General features: G+C 35.3%; 1 protein-coding gene across 1 annotated transcript; it reads right to left on the reverse strand.

Moving 5' to 3' along the window:
• Positions 1–1,239: 1,239 nt before the first annotated feature.
• On the reverse strand, positions 1,240–21,967 carry twf (twinfilin actin binding protein). Its single transcript, XM_053796275.2, has 9 exons — positions 21,827–21,967; positions 18,693–18,770; positions 18,265–18,376; positions 16,844–17,006; positions 16,066–16,137; positions 12,889–13,054; positions 12,485–12,631; positions 11,154–11,275; positions 1,240–10,418 (listed from the first exon to the last, which is right to left on the reverse strand). Exons 1-9 carry the CDS (start codon positions 21,849–21,851, stop codon positions 10,248–10,250), a joined length of 1,056 nt encoding a protein of 351 aa, XP_053652250.1. The 5' UTR covers positions 21,852–21,967; the 3' UTR covers positions 1,240–10,247.
• Positions 21,968–22,894: the final 927 nt, after the last annotated feature.

Raw genomic sequence — 22,894 nt, forward strand, 5'->3', positions numbered from 1 at the left:
AAGTTCATGGAGCAGGGAGAGAGAGGACCTAGTAGCAATCAGTGAAGAGGCAGGGCCAGGAGCTATGACTCGACCCCTGCAACCACAAATAGGTGAGTACACATTTCCCTGAATCCCTTCACAAAATACTACCCTGCTCACACTCCAACAGCTCGTCAGGTACCAAAAACCACTCGTCTCATTCACTCCTAACATGCTCACGCACGTTTGCTGGAAATCCCGATAAAGCCAGTGCAACCAAACTGTCACCTTTCCTATACCTAATAGCAGGTTTTTACCATTCCAAAATGTTAATTTGGGTGCAGTGCCCTTCAGGGAAAGGTAGTTTTTTCTTTTTTCACTGTTGAGTAGCATATCACTTTAATTCTGTTTACTAACATACAGCATTTGTAAATTTTAATTTGAGGGAGGTGGCACCCTTTGGGTAATTTCTCTTGAGCTATTAAAGCTCTCTTTATGCTGTTTCCAAAGCTTTTATATGTGCTAATTTTTAAAGGATTATTGGTAACTACAGCAAGAGTAAGAGGTAAATGAATTTGGAAGGGTGTGTGAGAGGAGGGTATTACAGTAATAGTAAACACAGAAAAGAGTAAGGTAATGAAAGTAACAAAGTCCATGCATTGGAAGTTGGATATCATATTGGAGGGAGTATGGAGAAAGTGGATGTACAGTATTTAGATTTTTGGTAGTGGACATGTTGGTAGATGGGTCTATGAAATTTGAGGTAAACCATAGACATAATGGGAAAAAGTTTCATAGTGTCTCAAAGCATCTGTGGAAAGCAAGTTGATCTATCAAGGTCAAAGGAAAAAAAAATATCAGAGTATACTGGTACCAACACTTATGTGGATGCGAAGAAGAGGTAGTGGGGATGTCATTATTTGAGAGTAGTGTGAGGTGCAAACATTATGCAGGGATTTCAGAGGGTAGAAATCATGAGACTGTGTGGAGTTACCGAGAGTATACAGTTGGGAGGGGGAAGAAGAGGGTGGTTGTTGAGGTGGTTTGGAAAGGGACAGAATGATGCATAAATCTAGGGCAGATATGGATGGGTAGGAGTCATCCCAGACACAGTTAACATTTCCGTACGACCCAAATGGGTCATACAGCACTTCCATAAGAAACTGCCATCAAGTTTTTTAAATTCCATTGAAATTCAAATATTTAGTTCATTGAATTTACAATGCAGAGGGAGATGATCCATTGCATTTAACATTAAGGAAACAAATAAAACTAGAATTGAAATTCATTCTTTGCAAGTTTATAAAATGATCAATAGGTTTAACAGGACTTCGCTTACGACAAAGCTCTTCCATACCTGTATCAAAGATATCTTCCTAACTAGTTCTTTCATATAAACTTAAAATAACTTTTCCTCAGTGAAAAAGACTAATATGCTACACAATTGTGTATTCCTGTAGTAATCTTACAATTAAATATCGCTGGCAGTTGTAAATGCAAGTTACAACAGATGTGTGACTAGTACAGAGGCAAAAAACTGCACTCAGTACTGGATCAGCATGGCAGTGGTGCATGACGACTACTCTGCTCTTGCAATTACTACAGATGCGTATAAAACCTAATATAGTACAGTACTCTGAGTGAGTTTTAGCATCTATATTTTTAATGTAAAATTTCTATACATGTAAAATACAATATAAATTTTGACATTTGCAAACTAGTTTTTGAATCTGATAATTATATGAAGAGGTGTACTGTAGAATCAAACCTTATTTTGTCAGTTCTAAACTTTATTTTGTCTGAAGGATGATTTAATTTTAACAGTGTCTATATCTAAGGTCATCTCTACAAAACACTTACCAGTCAAGTTGCTGGTGGTAGTTAGAACAATGGAGGCCAAGTCACACCTCTTCATGGTTAGAACAGTCAAGATCAAGTCTTACCTGTTCATGGTGATTAGTTAATGTGTACCCTGTTCACTCCAGCTAGAGGTAAGGTAACATAACATTGTGATACAGGTTATCTTTTCGGTGTTGGTAGCTAATTTTCACAAGTTGTGAAAACTGTGTACACATGCATGTGTGCATATTTTTAATTAATTTGATGGCTCACTCCTGCCAAAGCAGGGTGACCTAAAGAAGAGAGAGCATTTTTCATCATCTGTTAAATCAATGTCTTGCCAGAAGTGTGCTGACATCATGATTCAGTGCCTGCACACACTGAAGGAGGGGTGGGAATACTGACGTTGGCGCCAGGAAAATGACTGTGATGTCAGCGCACTTTTAGCAAGACAGTAATTGAATGAATGATGCTGAATGTGTTTATTTTTTTGAGCATCCTGCCTTGATAAGAGAAGACTATCAAGATAAAAAATATATGCACCTATACAGTACGCACATTAAATATTTTTACCTCATTAGCCATGTCCCACCAAGGTAGGGTGACCAAAATAAAGTTAATTCATTCACCATCAATCATTCAGTATCTGATTTGCATGAACTGCGCAAACATCACAATTCAAACGATCCTCCAAACCGTAACACTCCTCTAACCCTCCTTTGGAATACAGGCATTGTACTGTACAGTGGACCCCCGGTATTCGATGGGATCGGTATCCGATAAATCCGGTATTCGATACATGTTAACACAAAAATTTTGCCTTGCCACTCGTTAAAAAACCCGCCACACGCGATTCGTCCGAGACGTGTCCACGTGTGGCTTGAACTGACCCGTGCGTGCCAGTGTTTACAAGCCAGCCAGTGTGCTCGCATCTAAGCATACATTCGGTACATTCCATATTATCAGTGTTTTTGGTGCTTGTTTCTGAAAAATAAGTCACCATGGGCCCCAAGAAAGCTTCTAGTGTCAACCCTTCGAGAAAAAGGGTGCTAATGACTATTGAAATGAAGAGAGAGATAATTGCAAAGTACGAAAGTGGAGTGCGTGTGTCGGAGCTGGCCAGGTTGTATACAAAACCCCCATCAACCATCGCTACTATAGTGGCCAGGAAAATGGCAATCAAGGAAGCTGTTGTTGCAAAAGGTGCAACTTTGTTTTCGAAACAGAGACTGCAAGTGTTAGAAGATGTTGAGAGACTGTTATTGGTGTGGATAAATGAAAAACAGATAGAAAATAGCATCTCTCAAGCGATCATTTGTGAAAAGGCTAGGAAGTTGCATGAGGATTTAATTGAAAAAATGCCTGCAACTAGTGGTGATGTGAGTGAATTTAAGGCCAGCAAAGGTTGGTTTGAAAGATTTAAGAATCGTAGTGGCGTACATAGTGTGATTAGGCATGGTGAGGCTGCCAGTTCGGACCAAAAAGCAGCTGAAAAATATGTGAAGGAATTCAAGGATTACATAGACAGTGAAGAACTGAAACCTGAACAAGTGTTTAATTGTGACGAAACAGGCCTGTTTTGGAAGAAATTGCCAAGCAGGACCTACATTACTCAGGAGGAAAAGGCACTCCCAGGACATAAGCCTATGAAAGACAGGTTTACTCTTCTGATGTGTGCCAATGCTAGTGGTGATTGCAAAGTGAAGCCTTTATTGGTGTATCACTCAGAAACTCCCAGAGCGTTCAGGCAAAAGAATGTCCTCAAGGCTAATTTGTGTGAGCTGTGGAGGGCAAACAATAAGGCATGGGTCACTAGGGACTTTTTCTATGACTGGTTACACCATGCATTTGCCCCCAATGTGAAAAATTACCTAATTGAAAAGAAATAGACCTTAAGTGCCTCCTGGTATTAGACAATGCCCCTGGTCATCCTACAGACTTGGCAGAGCGACTTTCTGGGGACATGAGCTTCATTAAGGTCAAGTTTTTGCCTCCTAATACCACTCCTCTTCTGCAGCCCATGGACCAGCATGTCATTTCCAACTTCAAGAAACTGTACACAAAAGCTATGTTTCAAAAGTGCTTTGAAGTGACCACAGACACTCGATTGACTCTAAAAGAGTTTTGGAGAGATCACTTTAATATCCTCAATTGTGTAAACCTTATACGTAAGGCTTGGGAGGGAGTGACTAAGAGGACCTTGAACTCTGCTTGTAAGAAACTGTGGCCAGAATGTGTAGACAAAAGGGATTTTGAAGGGTTTGAGGCTAACCCTGGGAATCGTATGCCAGTTGAGGAAACCATTGTAGCATTGGGGAAGTCCTTGGGGTTGGAGGTTAGTGGGGAGGATGTGGAAGAGTTGGAGGAGGAGGAGGACAATGACGAACTAACCACTGATGAGCTGCTAGATCATCTTCAACAGCAAGAGGCCAGACCTGAGGAAACTGCTTCGGAGGAGGGGATAGAGAAATTGAGGAAGTTGCCTACTTCACAGATTAAAGAAATGTGTACAATGTGGACAAAGGTGAAAACCTTTATGGATGACAATCACACTCACACAGCTATTGCAAGCCGTGCTGGTGACTATTACAATGACAGTGATGTGAACCACTTTAGAAAAGTCGTAAAGGAACGAGAGGTACAGGCCTCTATGGACAGATATGTTGTGCGACAGAAGTCCAGTGACTCTCAAGCTGGTCCTAGTGGCATTAAAAGAAGGGAAGTAACCCCAGAAAAGGACTTGCTACCTCAAGCCCTAATGGAAGGGGATTCCCCTTCTAAACAATAAGTTCGACACTCTCCCCTCCTCCCATCCCATCAATCATCACCAGATGTTCATTAACCCTTTGGGAGTCGACAGGTCCTCTCAGAGACTTGTTCTCAGGGTCGGCCAAATTTAAAAAAAAAAAAAATTATTTTTAATGAAAAGATAGAGAATCTTTTCCCAATCATAATGACACCAAAAGTATGAAATTTGATGGAAAACTTACGGAATTATGCTCTCATGAAGTTAGTGGTCTCGACGATGTTTACGCATCGGCGATTTTGCCCACTTTGAGCCCTATTTTCAGCCAATTCCAGTGTACTAGTCGACAAAAATCATAACTATTTCGCTAAAACTCAATCTTTTCTATAGAAAGAGTACAAGAAACCACCCATTTACTGATTTCAACTATCCAATAAAGTGGTCAGAATTTAGCAATTTTGCCAATTTCACACAAATTTCAAAAGATGCCAATTTTCGAATAGGGTCCAGAATAAACAAGAAAGTCATTCCTGGCACTAAAATAACTAGTAAGTTCTCTGTTCGTTAGTCACATCCCCAGGCCCCTCTTATATTTCCTTGGCTTTCCACTTTGAATTTTTATTCTTACAAAAAAAATAAGATTTACTGTTATGCAGACTACTGCATTAGTGTAGAAATGGTATAAATAATATCAGCGCACTTGTGAAAGAATATTAGACTCACCAGTTGATGTGTATTGGACGCTTGGCATGATTTGTTTACTTTTGAACTTTGGTAAAAATCAAACATTTCTGCTACTTTGAGTTCAATTTCAAGGTACTGTACTTTTCATTGTAAAACCAGTCAAAATCATCTCAATTTCTGTAATATGTCTGTAATATGAGACCAGGAAAACTAGAATACAACAATAAATACCATACGAAAATAAAGTGCAAAGTCGCTGTTTTAATCCAAAAACACGGTCAAAGTTTTTTTTCTCATTATGCACTGTGTGCTGCAGGATTTTTTTTATACTGCACACACTGACCACATAGAACAATTTTTACATATGTATGCCTACCAGCTTTCTCTCACTAGATTTGAGGGCACTAGAATTTAGGCATACTAGTACGTCAAAAACCCTGGGTCGTAAGATGTACTAGTAGTACGTCCGAAACCCTCAAAGGGTAAGTGTCATGTATTCTATTGTTAGTAGAGTACTATAAACTGTGCATGGCTTCTTCAGTTTGTGCGCATTAAACTTAATATTTCATGTGGTAAAAATTTTTTTTTCATACTTTTGGGTGTCTTGCAGGGATTAATTTGATTTCCATTATTTCTTATGGGGAAAATTAATTCGCCTTTCGATAATTTTGGCATACGATGAGCTCTCAGGAATGGATTAATATCGTATACCAGGGGACCACTGTACTTCCTCCAGGGGACTAAGTCTGACTAACCAGTGTTCCTGAATCCCTTCATAAATGTTATCTTGTTCACACACAACACATCAAATCATATGAACCACATCTACATTCAGTTCTGTCTAACATGCTCATGCAAGTTATTGCCACTGCATTTCTCCTCCAGAGGCTCTTGATCTAATAAACTGGGCTTATTCTTCCCTTCGTTGGATAGATCTTCAATGCCTTGCATTCTCCAGGTGCTATACGAACCCTATTTGTTTAGCACTTCCCCCTTATTAAAGCAAATTTGTATACACAGTATTATCATTGCATTATGCATTATATAACCTGAAAAATAAATCATGGAACCTTTACATTTTGCAAATGAAACATTCACAGCTTTCACAAGTTATAAATAAATTCTTTGTCTATATCTATTTTTTTTTTTTTGGGCTTGACAATTTTGTCAAAATGATGAAAAGGTAGAATACAAATGACAGCTACCAATTTATCCTTGTAATACGACTGATACTGACCCTTTGCTCGGGTTTTAACGTTATCAAAGCGTGCAGATGCTTAACATATATGTAAACCACTGTAAAAATAATAACAAAGACCTCGCACATACAACCTCTTCGTAACACAACCTTATTGCAATTAAAACATTCCCTTATCTGCATACTCATTTAATAGATCAATGAGCAAAAATGCATACAAAGACAAAAAAATGCATATGCAATAACAAATGATATGTCATAGACATTGGTCTATTTGTAAGATAAAGATTAACAGTGTCAGTAATACACTTGATGTTATCCATCTTTCAAACAAAAACAATAGCTCACTCCAGACCCAGTAAGATAACTAGCAAAAATAATGATCTATACAAGAACTTGTAAAGTCTTCATATCAATTCCAGTGAATGTATGATTTTGAAACTACTGCAGTTGAAGTATAGCATAGCCAACAAACGGGTGAGGAGGCGTAAAATAATATCATTATTAATAAGTCTGACATTTCATCTACATGAGGATTAATTAAATGCCTTGAGAAAGCCTCATGCACATGAAATATTTTATAAATAAGGGTCTCCTTTTACTATGCATTTTTTATGATTTTGAATCTATTCTAGAATAAAGCAACAAAATAGACAATTTTGCAAATATATTATATATTATTATTATTATTATTATTATTATATTCAAACATATGCACTGAACTTCCAGAGTTCATACAGCACTGCTAGTATGGGTGTGCAATAGTAGAGATTAGTGTGGGTACAAAATTGAAATTATTTATATTTAGAGGAAAGTGATAAACCTATAAGGGTCATGTTGTACCTGAGGAATGGGAGGTAATTAGGTGAGATCCAGGTAAGGGGGAAAACAGACTCAATTTTTTTTAGAGTTGATACATTAGGCTAGTTTCCATCAGAGTGGGTTAAAGGCGGGACTAATTAAGGATGTGCAACCTGGCAGTCCTCACACAGGTACTGTGTCTCTGTGACAGTGCGTGTATAGTTAACCATACATGTCAGGTAGGCTTCAATTTTTTCTTCTAACTCAGACCAAAGTTGTTGCCAGTGGTTTTATGGTTAAAGAACTGGTTTCCTCACTTTATACAGATCTACTATATGCAATTTCACTTATATGCAACAACTGTTTCTACCAGGAATTTGCTACATATACAATAATTCACTCTCATGCAATTGCTGTGATTTTATCAATATCATTAAATGTCACTCTAAACTTGACTTTTATAAGAAAGTTTATTTAAATAGGTTCAGAAAGAAAACAGGTTTTTTATGTTCCTAAATCAAATGAGCAAATGAAGATTTCAAGGTTGTGGTGATTGTGATGGCTTGTGTGTGTGTGATGTCCTGCACCTCACTCATTAAATGTGTCCAGGACAAGTGGCCCAAGGCTGGGCTCCAGGAACAGAAAAACTCTTAAACTCATCAAAGGTATAAACAAATCTTGTTCTCCCCCTCCTAAACGAACAAAACATAAATAATAAGAGAGGCAGGGAAACCATGAGTGCTGGGGCCTCCTTCCACAGTTCACTGGCTTCCAACATACTACCATCCCTAACCAATCACCTGCCATTCCCCCCACCTCTGCTTGCCAACCATTCATGTAATGACAACATATATAATAAATCTACAGTTCTTGACCAGTCTTTACCAAAAATATCTAGCTTTTTTATACATGTAAGAAATGAACATTCAGAAAATATGAATGTATTTGGTAAAAAAACAAAAAATAAAATATGTGGAAATTAGTCTCTGAATGAAACCCTATCTTTTACACGTTATAATGGGTTTGCTATATGTGATTTTGCTGTATGCGCCAAAGCGAGGGACACCTGTATTAGAAAATACAGTAGTTTGAAAAAAGAACTCCCCTGTGGGAAGAAGTTAGTTCACGAACTGCATGACTAAATCTGAGTTCACTGCCCTGAAGCATGTGGGTTGTGGAGAGGAATGTTCTTGGACACCTTGTGATGTATTTCAAAAGTTAGAGACAATGAGGTGTGAAGGAAGAGTACAACATGTGGTGAATGTAAAGAATGGGGGAAGGGGGTGCAAATTAAGAGATTGTCTATTTTGAACCTGGAGACTTAAGGGCCAAAACAAATTGGGGAGAGGACTAAATTAATTTATCTTGCTATCTATTATTCTGATGATTAAGACTGTCATGAAAGCTAACAAAACAGGCAATGAACACTGCATCATTCTTGTAAAGAAGGAGTGCCTGCTTCTGTATACAAGCTCTTGACTGGGAAAGCTTGAAAGACCACTAGGCATAAACTCAATTTCTGATGATGATCAGCACAGCTTCTTAAAGAACAGCTGGAGAGGTCAAGGAATTCATTTGGTCCCCATATCTAGCTTGGACAGAATAAGGGCTGCATGAAGTCTAGAGTAAGTTTTGCCTATCAGCACACTACCCACATGAATACAATAATAATAATTTTAACCCTGAAGTACTTTAAAAGAACACTGTACACACTAGGATAAATTCTGTAAACTATATACTTATTTAAGCAGAATCCTGATTTTTGTAACAAATCATGCTAATATGAAATATAAATACTGTATATACAGTACTCTATAAAAAAAAAAAAACCTGGATTACATGAATTTTTTTTAATTTTATACAAGCAGGGAAAAAATCTTGATAAACCTTGGAAGTAATGAAAATGCAGAAAAGGCAGATTCAACAGTAACTAAACATCACAGGGCATTTAATCAAATTTACAAAAGAAATACCAAAATGTAATGTTTAGAAGACAATACCCTCTTGGTTTTAGTGTTTAATGTCATTATTATCATTAGAAGACAATGACCTTAATTTTTATGCATGAGCCACAAAACTAATATCAATGGAACACATTACTTCTACAGAATGTGTCATGTTTTAATAATCAAATTATCACTCGTCCATGAAAATAACTTCAAAAATCAAATAGTAACAATACAGGAAATCTTCTCTTAACAATGCCCGAAGTACTGTATGACCTTTTGATACAAGACGACTGAAACATTAGAGTTCATATTCACTATACAATCTTATTTCTGATATATAACTGTATGGCCCTTTTGTGTTTAATATGAATGATTCTGATATATAACAATTGTAGTAACAGCCTGTCCCAAGTTGTTTTGTCTTGTTTCAAAGTTATGTATTATTTTTGAACACAGCCAAATAAGTTTGAAGAGTACTAAGTGATAAGGACTGCAAATACTATAATCAAGAACCAGGCTATAAAAAAACATTCCAGTACTAATACGATGGTTTTTATAAAGCAAGTTTTATGGTATACATCATGTTAAGTAAGGATTACCTGTATTAATAAAATTATTGCAAAGTTCACAAGAATTTTCTTAACTGACTTTAATACTATAATTTTTAAATATCTAATGTGTGTGTGTATTAAAGCATATTTATTAGCATGCTTAAGGTACATACAACCATGAAAAAGTACAAAATTCTGTTAGCGTTGAAATGATAATTACTTTACTGAAAAATAAACCACAATACAATATTTGTAATAAACAAACTCTTACACATGTTTAAGATTTTTACCAAAAATTATATCCTGGGAAAAATAAACAATTATATATCCATATTTTTAACAAATACTAGTCAAATTTTGATAGAAATTCTTAGTTATTCAACTATATGGATGGCATACATCATTATTTAAAAAGAAGAAAAAGACAAGTTAAGGCATAATGAGGTCCAAAGTCTCATTGTTTATCAACATAAAAACTTACAAGTGCTCAAGATTTAATTATTTACTTGCTCATGCCTTTATAATTCACCATTTCCTGGAGCATCTTTTGGTGCTCTAGTCAATCTCTTGGCACCTCTATTTGCTGGACCTTTAGGCTTCGCAAATTTAGGACGGTGAAGGTTTCGTTTTGGGTGAATTTCATCAAGCAAGTATTCCTCCGTTAGCTCTGAGCCTTCACCAATTTCAAGCTGAGGAAATATAATTTTAATGAGATGTGTAATATATACAATATTCTTTGTAAAAACTCAGTAGGTATCTCCAACAAACAAACAAACACACACACACACACAAAAAAAAATACGAGAATTTATTAAACAATTAGATATGGAAAAAGTATATCGAAAGGGTATTAATTCAAAATACAAGAGAAGGGGATATAGTGACTGCATAACCTTAAATTGGATTGTTTTTCACAATCTTTCCTAATCCATACTGTATATTTTTTTGATCTAATGGAAAATCTTTATTCCAGCAACTGTGCTTTCTCTTAACACTTTCCTCTCACCACAAATGCAAATATTGTATTATTATTATTATTATTACAAATGATACAGCAAACCAATGATTTTATGGATTAATAGGGAAAGGAAGTGTTCACTGATGCTAATTGTCCATTAAATTCAAATTATGAGAATATTTTTCTATGATTCTAACACTAATGGACAATTTTTGGATATGACAGACTATGTCTGTTAAATCTGAAATTAAATTCATCAAGCAGACTACAACAATAATAGATAATTCTGAAACTGTCCATAAAAATAATGAACAACAACTTTGTCCATTGCTTCTGAGTGTTGTCTGGCTGTACATTTTATCCGTTAAATCTGAAATTTGTTAAATTGGGGCTTATTGTAATAAAAAAATATTTTATACCTGCAATCTAAATTTAAAAAAACTTTGATTATTAATAAGTTCCTCACCTTTTTTGTAATAGCCAAATTGAAGCCATTTTCTAAAAGATCTGTAATGGGGTTTTTACTGCTGGAATACAGCATTCTTTCCTTAATTGGACAAGCATAACCAGGCATGGAATATATAAATACTGAAAAACAAACATATCAGTATTAAAAGCAAGTTTGTATTTTAAATATATATATATATATATATTTTTTTTTTTTTCAACAAGTCGGCCGTCTCCCACCGAGGCAGGGTGACCCAAAAAAGAAAGAAAATCCCCAAAAAGAAAATACTTTCATCATCATTCAACACTTTCACCACACTCGCACATTATCACTGTTTTTGCAGAGGTGCTCAGAATACAACAGTCTAGAAGCATACACATATAAAGATACACAACATATCCCTCCAAACTGCCAATATCATATATTCCAACATATATTTATTGTCAATTTAAAATTCTGTTTTTATGAAGTGTACTTAGAAGTGAAAATGCCAAATCATTTTACAGTTGAAATTAAAAATTTTATGTAATATCATTCAAAATGCCTCAATACCTTAAACAAATACTGCATTCAAAAGAAAGTTTTCATATTTTAGTGTAGATTAAACCAATCATGAGAATTACCTAAATTTTTAGTTTCATTAGAGTTTTGACCCTGGGGTGGGTCATGTCATAAGGCTAGAGGAATTAAATGATGTCTTAAGACTATGAAAGGGAAGCAGAAATAAGTACAGTAGTCTTATTTAATGTCTAAAAAGTTTAGAAATTTTTATGCCACTTTCAAAGTTCCATTTTCAGTTCCAATTTTGCTGGGAAATATCAACCGAGATAAATGAATTCAAAATAAAATTTACTACAATCTATATAACTCACCACTAGTTTTTTTTTTTTTATATTTTGTAAGTGCATAAGTGATATATTGTACATCTTTGTCATGGACAACTACTATATAGTTTACATTTTAAGAAATTTAACTGACTTTGTAAATGGTCCAAGTCGGACCAAAACGTCGTCGTAAGCTTCTCTCTTTTATGTGCGGGTTATTTGTGTATCGTTCCAGTCACGGTATTGTGCCTTTTATTGTTATTCATTATCATTATATCCATAGGGAACCAATAAACCCATAAGGGTCATACAGTGCTTGGAGAATGATAGGAAATCAGGCTTAATCCAAAGGCCATTCAAATTCCTTGGATCAAGAGCAACTCACTAGCATCAATAGTTGGAGAGAATAAGCGAGTAAAAATTTGAATTTTACCATAACATTCCAATTTCAAGAGATGTGCAAGATAAGCTTCCTTATAATGAAGGATTGTATCCATAAATTTGTAAAAAGTCACCACCACTTACACACACTATGGAAGAAGTCCCCTTCGTAGTTATGATCATAACGGTATAAGTGGTAACGAGCTGCAGAATCAGGTACATGACTTGGTAGATCAGTTACAAGCAAAGATTTTGCTGTACCTGATAAATGAATTTCTTCTGCTGATGTATCTGTCCAAAAGATAAGATTATCAAAATTTTTAATATTCTCATATGAAATAAAAAAATTTTAATCTAATATCAAATAAATTTTTTTTTTTAATATTCTAACATGAAATAAAAAATAATAATATTATAACAAAATCAAATAAATTATATACAGAGCATAAAATTATTTGGAGGAAAAGCAGATTATAATGATCAAATATACACAATTCCATTGTTATACAACTTTCTAAAAAAAAATACCAAAAAAATCCCTATTTTACCAATTTTGAGTTGTACATATTGGAGATTGCCTGTAGTAAATTCTGTGACTGCATCAAGAGCATCAGGTGCGATGGGGAACGTAATGCCAGCCATAGTCTGGTGCTTGGTGTCTACTCCAATGTCAACTCCAACTTCTTGTTTTTTAATTTCCTGAATCTCCTCTTCCTATAATGAGATAGTCAATGTTATAATAAAATGCTAGAGGTTGCGAGTTCTAAATGTACATTCTTTCCTTCTTTATAATGAATGAAAAAATAAGTCTATATTCGCTTAAAAATTTTCAGCATGATATAAAGAAGTCTACAGTGGACCCCCGGTTAATGATATTTTTTCATTCCAGAAGTATGTTCAGGTGCCAGTACTGACCGAATTTGTTCCCATAAGGAATATTGTGAAGTAGATTAGTCCATTTCAGACCCCCAAACATACACGTACAAACGCACTTACATAAATACACTTACATAATTGGTCGCATTGGGAGGTGATCGTTAAGCGGGGGTCCACTGTATTTTACTAAGTAATGCTTTGTATGAAGCATCCATATTTTTCATTTGTTTACAAAATAATTTTTCGTGAACTCATTGTAACCAACTGCAGGATTAACCTTCGAAGATGTATAAAAATGTGAAGTTTATCTCTGGAATTGCTTGTTATATTGTACTGGTATGAGAGGAACATAGAGGTATTATAGAGGCAGAAAATGAATATAAAGTTCATTTAATTAGCACTACATTTAATAAGGGCTTAGATAATAATGAAACAAAAATTAGCAGCCAGATTACTTCTCACTGTTGCTAGAAAGCAGTTTCTCTAAGCAAACACATATTATACAGCAATATAAAAACAAAAGAATAAAATAAACTATTCATCTTCTTGATGTAATAATTAACAAAAGATTCAACATGAATAATGTCAAGTTTAAAATTAGTTTTTGTTGGTTATCTTTCAAACGAGTTAAAAAGAAAAGAAAGACATTACTACAGTTGTTCTAAAACTTTTAAAATAAAATACACCCATAAACTTACTTTGTAGGTTTATTTAATCCATCTACTCTACATAAAATTTTAGAATGAAAATAGAGTATTTTAATTCTGCCTAAAACAGAAGGTATAGCACAGTATCTTAATTATTTCCTATAAAGGCACATTTTTAGGAACATGACAAGCAATGTGTATTACAGTGTGTTCAAGGAAAAATCCAAAAAATAATTAAATAAGAGAACTGCCAATTATGACACAAAACTTCTGGTATTACCACTTTTAGTATAGTACATTTATATATCAATAACATAAGTTCTAATACGGAAAGTAAAAATGAGGGCTCGTATGTTTGTTACCGTAACAATGGACGAGTAAATGGTATTCAGCAGGTTTTCTTAAAAAAAGGGTAAACAATGGGATACACACATATCTAACTCATTTCAACCTTGGAAGCTGCTTCTGAACTTTTCGCCAAGAATTACAGAGTATACGAATTAGATGAGCCGAACAGATCTTCTTTTCCGTTTTCCTCCTCACTCTGTAGTAAGAGAACACTACGATTTATAACTTCAGTTTAACCTGACCACTGACTGATGACAGTCAATTACAGGGAATTATTTATGAACTTGCTTCCAAAAATTCGTGTGTGAAACCAAATTCTACATTACTGGTACCATTTTGGTAGAAGAGTTTCTTTGGCATGCCTTACTTTGGTGGAAAATGGTCGCTAGGGTAAAATAATAAAAAAAGGTACCCCACCATTTTACTGTTTTTTTTTTTTCCTATAAGGATTAGTGGATTTTTTCCTTATTACAAAATGGCCTTCTCCAAATGAGGTAGGGTGACCCAAAAAAGAAACACTTTCACTATCATTCACTCCATCACTGTCTTGTCAGAGGCATGATGATACTACAATTCAGATGCCCTTCTAAGCTGCAAATATTCCCACCTCTTTTTCAGAGTGCAGGCAGTGTACTTCCCACCTCTAGGACTTAAGTATGGCTAACTGGTTTCCCCTGAACCCCTCCAAAAAATGTTACCTTGCACACACTCCAACAGCTCATCGAGTCCCAAAAACCACTTGCCTCCACTCACTTTTATGTAACATGCTCACAAACACTTGGATGTCTAAGCCCCTTGCACACAAAACCTCCTTTACCCCCTCCCTCTAACTTTTACTAGGATGACACCTGTCCTGCCTTCCTTTTACTACAGATTTATACACCCTCCAAGTCATCCTATTTTGATCCATCCTCTCTAAATATCTAAATCACCTCTACAACCCCTCCTCATCCCTCTGGTTAATACTTTTAGTAACCCCAAACCTTCTAATATCCAAGCTATGAATTCTCCCAAATATATGAATACATTTAATTTCCTCCATACTTCTATGTACTGATGAATATACAAGTTTAGATCTTAGAGTACAATCAATAACTTTCTTTAAGCATGTATAGAATAATTATATTACAAAAGTATACGTACACTAGATTATAGTACATGTTTTCATGGATAAGTGGCTTGGTTATATGCCATTATATTTAAAATTCTTCCACACAGTGCATCATATCAAAGTAGAAAGATTTAGCTATACAACTTATTTAATGAGAGTAAGACACATGTGCAACATGTTGCACATGTGTCTTACTCTCATCTTGTCAGTATTATATACCATTCGTACACAACTTATTTAATACTAAGGCTGGGAAGTGGTAAAAGGCTGTTATTTGTTACTTTAACAGAAAGATTTTAATTGCTGAATGTCTCTAAATATTTAATCAGATTAACTGCTAAATTTAAAATATAAACTGAGGAAAATAATCTAGGAACAATGAAAAAATAATAATAATCTGGGATTTTGTTATTTTTGAGCACCAGTTCTTTCAAGAAATTCACAAGTGCTCACACACCAAGCCATAAATGCACTGCATGCTTGTGGCTTTCTTTTGTGCTTAATATTTTATTACATGTAAACTACATTTTGCATACTGCAGAAAAGAAATAAAGTTGTATAACAATAATGAAGAAGAAATACTAAATTTTAAATTCGAGAGTGATAATATGATCATAAGCTTTATAAAAGAAAAAATAAACAAAATCAATGGTAACCTAGAAAATAATTTCAGTAGCAGAATGAAAGTTTTGAGCAGGATATTTTTCCAAAACTAGAAATATTTTTAGACTATGCAAACATACCCTTGGAGTGAGTGGTACCGGAGCAGATGCTGATTTTCGATGACGGCGCAGCCCATCTAAACTCACATCTTCCTGTACAAGGTGAATAATAACAGTAAATAGTCTATCATATATATGGCGAAGTGGAGAAGACTCCTTCCTTCTAACCCTTGCACTGTCTAGACCCCCAATCTGAAACTGTCCAGACTGTCCAAGAATTTAAAAAAAAAAAAAAAAAAAAAGAGATTTTTCTTATGAAATGGTAGAGAATCTTTTTCTGAGGGTACTAAAACAAAAAGTATGAAATTTGATGAAAAATTGACGAAATTACACTTTCGTGAATTTTGCTGTGTCAGCAATATTTACGTATCAGCAATTCTGCCTACTTTTGAGTCCTATTTTAGGCGGCCAATTACATTCCAGTCGACCAAATTCTTAGCTATTTCACTAGAATGTCTTCCATTTTATTGAATGAGCACAAGAAATCACCCAATCAGCTAATTCAACTACCCAATAAAGTGATCAGAATTTGGTAACTGGGCCAATTTTGCACAAAAGTTTTTTTTCTTTTTACATTTAGTGATTTATATAGGAGAAGGTGTTACTAGCCCTTTGCTCTCAGCATTTTAGTTGCCTCTTAAGATAATGCTTGGCTTATAGAGGAAGGATTCTTCTCCACATATGGAACTGAAATGGGACATGACATAACTTATTCAGAGAGAGAGAGAGAACCCTCTACAATAATGATATGTAAAGGATGAAACAACATAAATGTTACAAAACCAAAGACTATACTTACATGCATAGTGCCAAATATTTCGTCCCTTATTTGAGTTGCTCCAAACTCCTTTCTGAGTGTGGCCTTTGTAGAAGCATACAGCATCTTCTCACGTATTGGAGAGTCATCAGGAGACCAGCTGATCAATACCCATTCATACCCTCCATGTGCTTCACTGTCTAATCTACAAACATTAGACAGATTTCTTATTTTTTGCTATTAAAGGGATGCAGTAAAGGACCCTGTACATTGTATGAAAAAGTTCATGTCTTTCAGACTGGAGAAGCAGTTTTTTTATTACAGCCTCTCCTCACTTAACAGAGTTCCATTCCTGAGACCACGTTGGTAAACGAATTCGTCACTAAGTGAGGAGCATACTATAATAGTAGTGGGTTTGAGTCAACCATCTTTGATACTGTTGTAATGTCACCTTTGCACCATTTATAACATCTTTGGTATATTTTTAAATGCTTATACAGTAGTGTACTGCATATTGTAATACACAGAATAGAAGAAATCAGCTCTAATATACATTATTTAGGTATGCATACTGGTCAGCAAGCCCGTCGTAAGTCAGATTCGTCGGTAAACGAGTACATCGCTAAGTGAGGAGAGGCTGTCTTAGCATATTGGCCATTTCCCACTGAGGCAGGGTGGCCTTGTAGTAGTACCTATCTTCATTAATTGCTACTTGATGAAGTTCACACCTACATAATTCATCTTACAGTTATCAGATTATCATTCTTTCCCAGATCATCCTTACAGTATCTCAGTCACTTGAATATTCCACCAATTCTCTTCATCCATTGTAAATATTTACTATTTCTGTGTCTTTCTGGAAGCTAAATTTTTCCCACCTGTTCTACTCAGTACTTATGCAGCCAGACAACAATAATGCAAAATTTCAGTTTAGAGTTGTATAAAATTTGCAAATAACAGTTTACCAAAACTGATTTCTAGTGTTTCTACATGCCCCCTGGCCCAAGACCAGGCTTCACCCTGTATGGGTATGAAGACAATATGCAGAAGCTTTCATTGGCCGTACCTTCCATTCAGGCCTGAGCTTAATTATTTCATGACTTAATATACAGTAGCTCATTCCTGAACAAAACACAGCCCCAATCAAAGCTCACACTGTGTCTTTACACCCACACCTGTTGGGATAATGCCTCTGCATCCAATGTTCAAGGAATTCCATTGAGCTAGAGGAGACCCTTACCCCTAAAGTTTACTATGTTAAATGACTGTATACACCTTAACTAATTATGTGCATTTCATGTCTAAACAAAAATTCTTCAAGAATGTTGTACTGACTAAAACACTGAAAAATTTAATATGCTGAACAAATTAATAGTATTAGGAAAATTTACATCATTATGTGCCAGTGAACTAACATACAATATTTAGTAAAACAGAATGTAATAAATAATATGTTATCTAACCTGTAAAGAAGGTAGCATGGTTGCTTCTCTACAAGCAGTGGTAATACCAAGCTGTCATAATCATCTTCCCATGAACCCTGCGCTGAATGCCATTCACCAAGTTGAAGAGCCTCTGTCGATACAACCACATTTAAAATTGATTTTTGTACAAAATGCAATTTCCATTATACTCCATGTTATTTTGTATTATTTACTATTATTCTGTACTGCTTTGTTATAATTACTACTGCTTTAATATAAAGACATGGGGTGCCAATTTAATACTGAATTCTTGTATATTAAAATTTTTTAGCATATAGCATTTTGTTAGCTTAATAAAGCTGCAGCAAGCTAAATGCTACCAATTTAGCTACAGAATTTATTATACAGTTCTTTCCTTAGTTATGCATATGACAAAGTAAATTACTGAATGTAATAGTTACCAATACCATTTTCAATAGTAATTCTGAAGACCCTGACACTTCCATTACGACAGGTACTGAAGAAATTCAATAAATCTTCATTTGCTGAAAGTAAGAGTGAAATTTTAATAAAAAAAAAAAGTTAACTGCAGACTTTGTTAATTACAATACTTAAAACAATTACCATAGCCTAGACATTAACATTGGAAATATGAGATATGTAGTAACAAATTTACAGAGAGTAAAATTCTAATTAATATTTATTGCTATAATTCTACCATTGATATAAATTTTAAGTAAATTATGTATCTGTAATTGTCCAATACGTCAATGGTAACTTGTCCCTTCATACACAATATAAATTGCTTTTCAATAGCCGGCCTACTCTTACCACCTAACATTTTTATCCCAACTACTTTATGACTGGAAGAAAATACTACTGCTCAACTGTCACACAATGCCTAAATTTACATGCTAGGACTAGAATTAAGTACATACTTTGCATGATTCTGAATTAGTTTGCCCAAAATACTTTGAATAATAAATGCCTTTATTCTGAATGTATAAACTACGTATAATCAAGAAAACTGTAAAGCAATCTATTTAACTTCTATGTATGTTTTATAAGATTTTCATTTTTTTTTATTTTTTAGTTATTTTTGATACCGTTAACTGAACATATTTTTTTTTTTGCATTCGTACTAGGGTGTTATAAATGATTAATTTTGGTTACATTACATTTGTCTTATCTAACTGAAAACTGCACACAGTAAAATCAGCTTAACTCCATATACAGTATGACCTCACATAATGTAGTAGCTGTGTTCCTGAAATTGACACTTTATATGAAATCACACTATGTAATATATATGATATATGCAAAAAATAGGGTTAGGTACACAGTACCTCCAAGACAGCCATACTGTACATGTGGTTGCTTGTTAACATAACATCACCTATCAGCATTATAACCACCTAACCCCATCAATCACCACGCTCCACCACCACTTACGGCCAGTAATATTTCATATCGTATTTGCTACCATCTCCACAACTTACCAACCTGATCCCTCATTACTGCCTACCAGCATTATCCCCACCTAACATCATCTTTCACCATCACTTACATTAGTAATATTTCATACTGAAGCTGCTACCCCCTCGACGACTTACCAGCCTCTCCACTAATGATCACCTACCAGCATTATCACCACCTAACAATCTATCACTACCTAACACTACCTTCAAGCATCACCCAGGAGATGCCTACAGCACAGAGGGGTATTTTCCATGCAGGATCCAGCCTGATTTCAAATTTTTCCACAACTCTGCACTGTGGAGAGGAATTTCCCAAGTAGGAACCAGTCCAAACAAAATTTTTCAAACTTAAGGTGCATTAAACACAAGCTGGAGCTGAGGCCTAATAATTTTGAGATATAAATATGATTAGTATTCTAATCAAATTGTGCTACCTCAATCAGTTATAAGGGACCTCTCTGTGGTAAAACCCAATGTTGTGTCTAGGGAGGATGGAGAATGGGTGAATCTTATGTTCATGAAACTACACCAAAGGGGTGAAAATTTGAAGCCAATCAGATGAGTTTCTCTCCAGTTATGATACAGATTCCAATAATTCTAAGTTTTTTACTATTTTACTACATCAACAAATCTGCCTGCATGCAAACTAAACTTAATAGGTACTATCTTGGCCCTAAGATGCATCAGCCATTCAGAAGTAAACTGAATATTACTTAGTGTGATTTAACAGGAATAAAAACTTCATTCTATTTTATATGGTAAAAACTATACCTACATATTTGAATTTCACTCTATCAGTTTCTGCTCTTTTTCTAAACACCTGTAGCTCTGCTATTGATGATTTTGGAAGTTACCCGAGACATTCCTGGAGACTGGGAATGGGTTCAACATTTTGGTCATGGGGCATGTGAACATACCAATTATTCCAAGAATTTGGTCCTTGTATCTGTACACAAGTGTTGAAAATTTGAAGGCGACTGGACGAGGCGGTCTTAAGTTATGAGTGAAACAAAATCGAAAAGTTGGAGGAAGAAAAGGAAAAAAAAAAAAATTCAGGCAACCATTTAAAGGTCCCCCTTTGGAGAGGTCTAAATAAGCCTCTTCCCCTCCGAAACATAAATTTTTTTGGAAATTTTGGCTTTAAAACATCAGTAATATAATGGAACTCTAAAGGCAGAGCATAAATAAGAAAATTAACAATTGTTTATGTAGACCTCATATATAACTTTAAACCTTTACAATGGTTTCATGCCGTAAATTAGATTTAACCTAGATAATACTCATCAAAGAAGATTCCTTGATATTGATAAGGGGCTCTTGATTTAAGGAATTGGACCAACATTTCAATTAAATGAATCAAGCCTAAATGCCTTCCATATCCCGAGGCAGTGTATGACCCCCATAGATGTAATAATAAGCAATAATAACTCGATTAACCGAAGTAGTGTAACATTATTATTATAATCAAGGGGGAAGCACTAAACCTGCAGGATTATACAGCACCTGGGGGAGATGTGGAAGGTATTCAGGGAACCAGAGAACAGATCCAATTCCCTAGATCAAGAGCCCCTCACCAGCATCAAGGAAGCTTCCTTAAGGGGAGAAGTAGTGTAACAGACTACCAAGGAAGAGGTCAGAGAAAGTTACATTACAACCTTAAGTTTGCTAAACTACAATATTAAAGTAATATAAAAAATATATAATATTAAGGTGTTTCCTTATATGTTTCATTTTAGATCTTTATAAGATGTTATGGAATACATATTTTATTTATTCTAACCAGAGGGGGGGAAGCGGTAAACAAGTAGGGGTCATATACCACCTGGGGAATGGCAGGTATTCGGGTTAGATTCAGGGAAGAGGAAGATAAATCCAGTTCCTAGGATCAAAAGCCCCTCAGAGGCACCAAGGCACCACCCACAAGGGCCACAAAACACATAATAAACTTACTGATAACAGCAGCAGGAGGTAACGCCCTCCCTATAATCACGTCAATTATCCCTACCTCCTCTCCCCTCCCAACAATTAATAACACAAAACACACATATAACACCTTATAAAACTCCCATAACATCAATAACAAGAGATAAAGTTATATAAACAGCCAATTAAGACTTAAATACCTGTTATGCCAGTTTGATGTGACATGACTGGTGTGTGTTGGTGTGTCAGGTCGCTTACTGCACTACTACCTACTGCATTATTATTATTATTATTAATTATCAATACCTACTTTATTATGTTCTGGAATATATCAAATAAAAATGTTTATTTCCTTGTGGTTTATATGTTGTAAAATGTTAATTACAAAAAAGGCTATTAGCCTGCCTTGGCATTTCTGGCAGTAAGTTTATTTAGGCACTCCAGTGGAAATAAAAGGACCCCAATGGAAATAAAAGGACCCCAATGGAAATAAAAGGACCCAAAATGGAAATAAAAGGACCCTAATGGAAATAAAACGAGCCCAATGGAAATAAAAGGACCCCAATGGAAATAAAAGGACCCAAATGGAAATAAAAGGACCCCAATGGAAATAAAAAGACCCCAATGGAAATAAAAGGACTCCAATGGAAATAAAAGGACCCAAACGGAAATAAAGGGACCCCAATGGAAATAAAAGGACTCCAATGGAAATAAAAGGACTCCAATGGAAATAAAAGGACCCAAACGGAAATAAAGGGACCCCAATGGAAATAAAAGGACTCCAATGGAAATAAAAGGACCCCAATGGAAATAAAAGGACCCCAGTGGAAATAAAAGGACCCCAATGGAAATAAAAGGACCCCAATGGAAATAAAAGGACCCAATGGAAATAAAAGGACCCCAATGGAAATAAAAGGACCCCAATGAAAATAAAAGAACCCCAACGGAAATAAAAGGACTAGAGGGACTAGTACCGAACTTGCACACGAAAATCACTCACTATGAAAGCAAAAGACTTGGCAGACGATGCAACATCCCCCCAATGAAAAGCAGGGGTGTCACTAGCACGTTAAGAGACCATACAATAAGTGTCAGGGGCCCGAGACTGTTCAACTGCCTCCCAGCATATATAAGGGGGATTACCAACAGACCCCTGACATCTCAGACGTCCTCACAATGATGTAAATCTTTTTCAATCATTGAATGATCCGGCACCTCCACCACAATACACATAAATTATCTGACTTTTGCTTAAAAATTCAAATAAC

The sequence above is a fragment of the Cherax quadricarinatus genome, chromosome 83 (assembly GCF_038502225.1).
Source record: "Cherax quadricarinatus isolate ZL_2023a chromosome 83, ASM3850222v1, whole genome shotgun sequence".
Classification (NCBI taxonomy): Eukaryota; Metazoa; Arthropoda; class Malacostraca; order Decapoda; family Parastacidae; genus Cherax; species Cherax quadricarinatus.

Coding starts and splice junctions, on each gene's coding strand:
- twf (XM_053796275.2), bottom strand. CDS start 21,851: ATGTCACATCAAACTGGCATAACAG. Junction 18,377..18,692: donor CAGAATTACTATTGAAAATG/GTATTGGTAACT, acceptor TTGTATCGACAG/AGGCTCTTCAACTTGGTGAA. Junction 10,419..11,153: donor ATTTGGCTATTACAAAAAAG/GTGAGGAACTTA, acceptor ATATTTCCTCAG/CTTGAAATTGGTGAAGGCTC.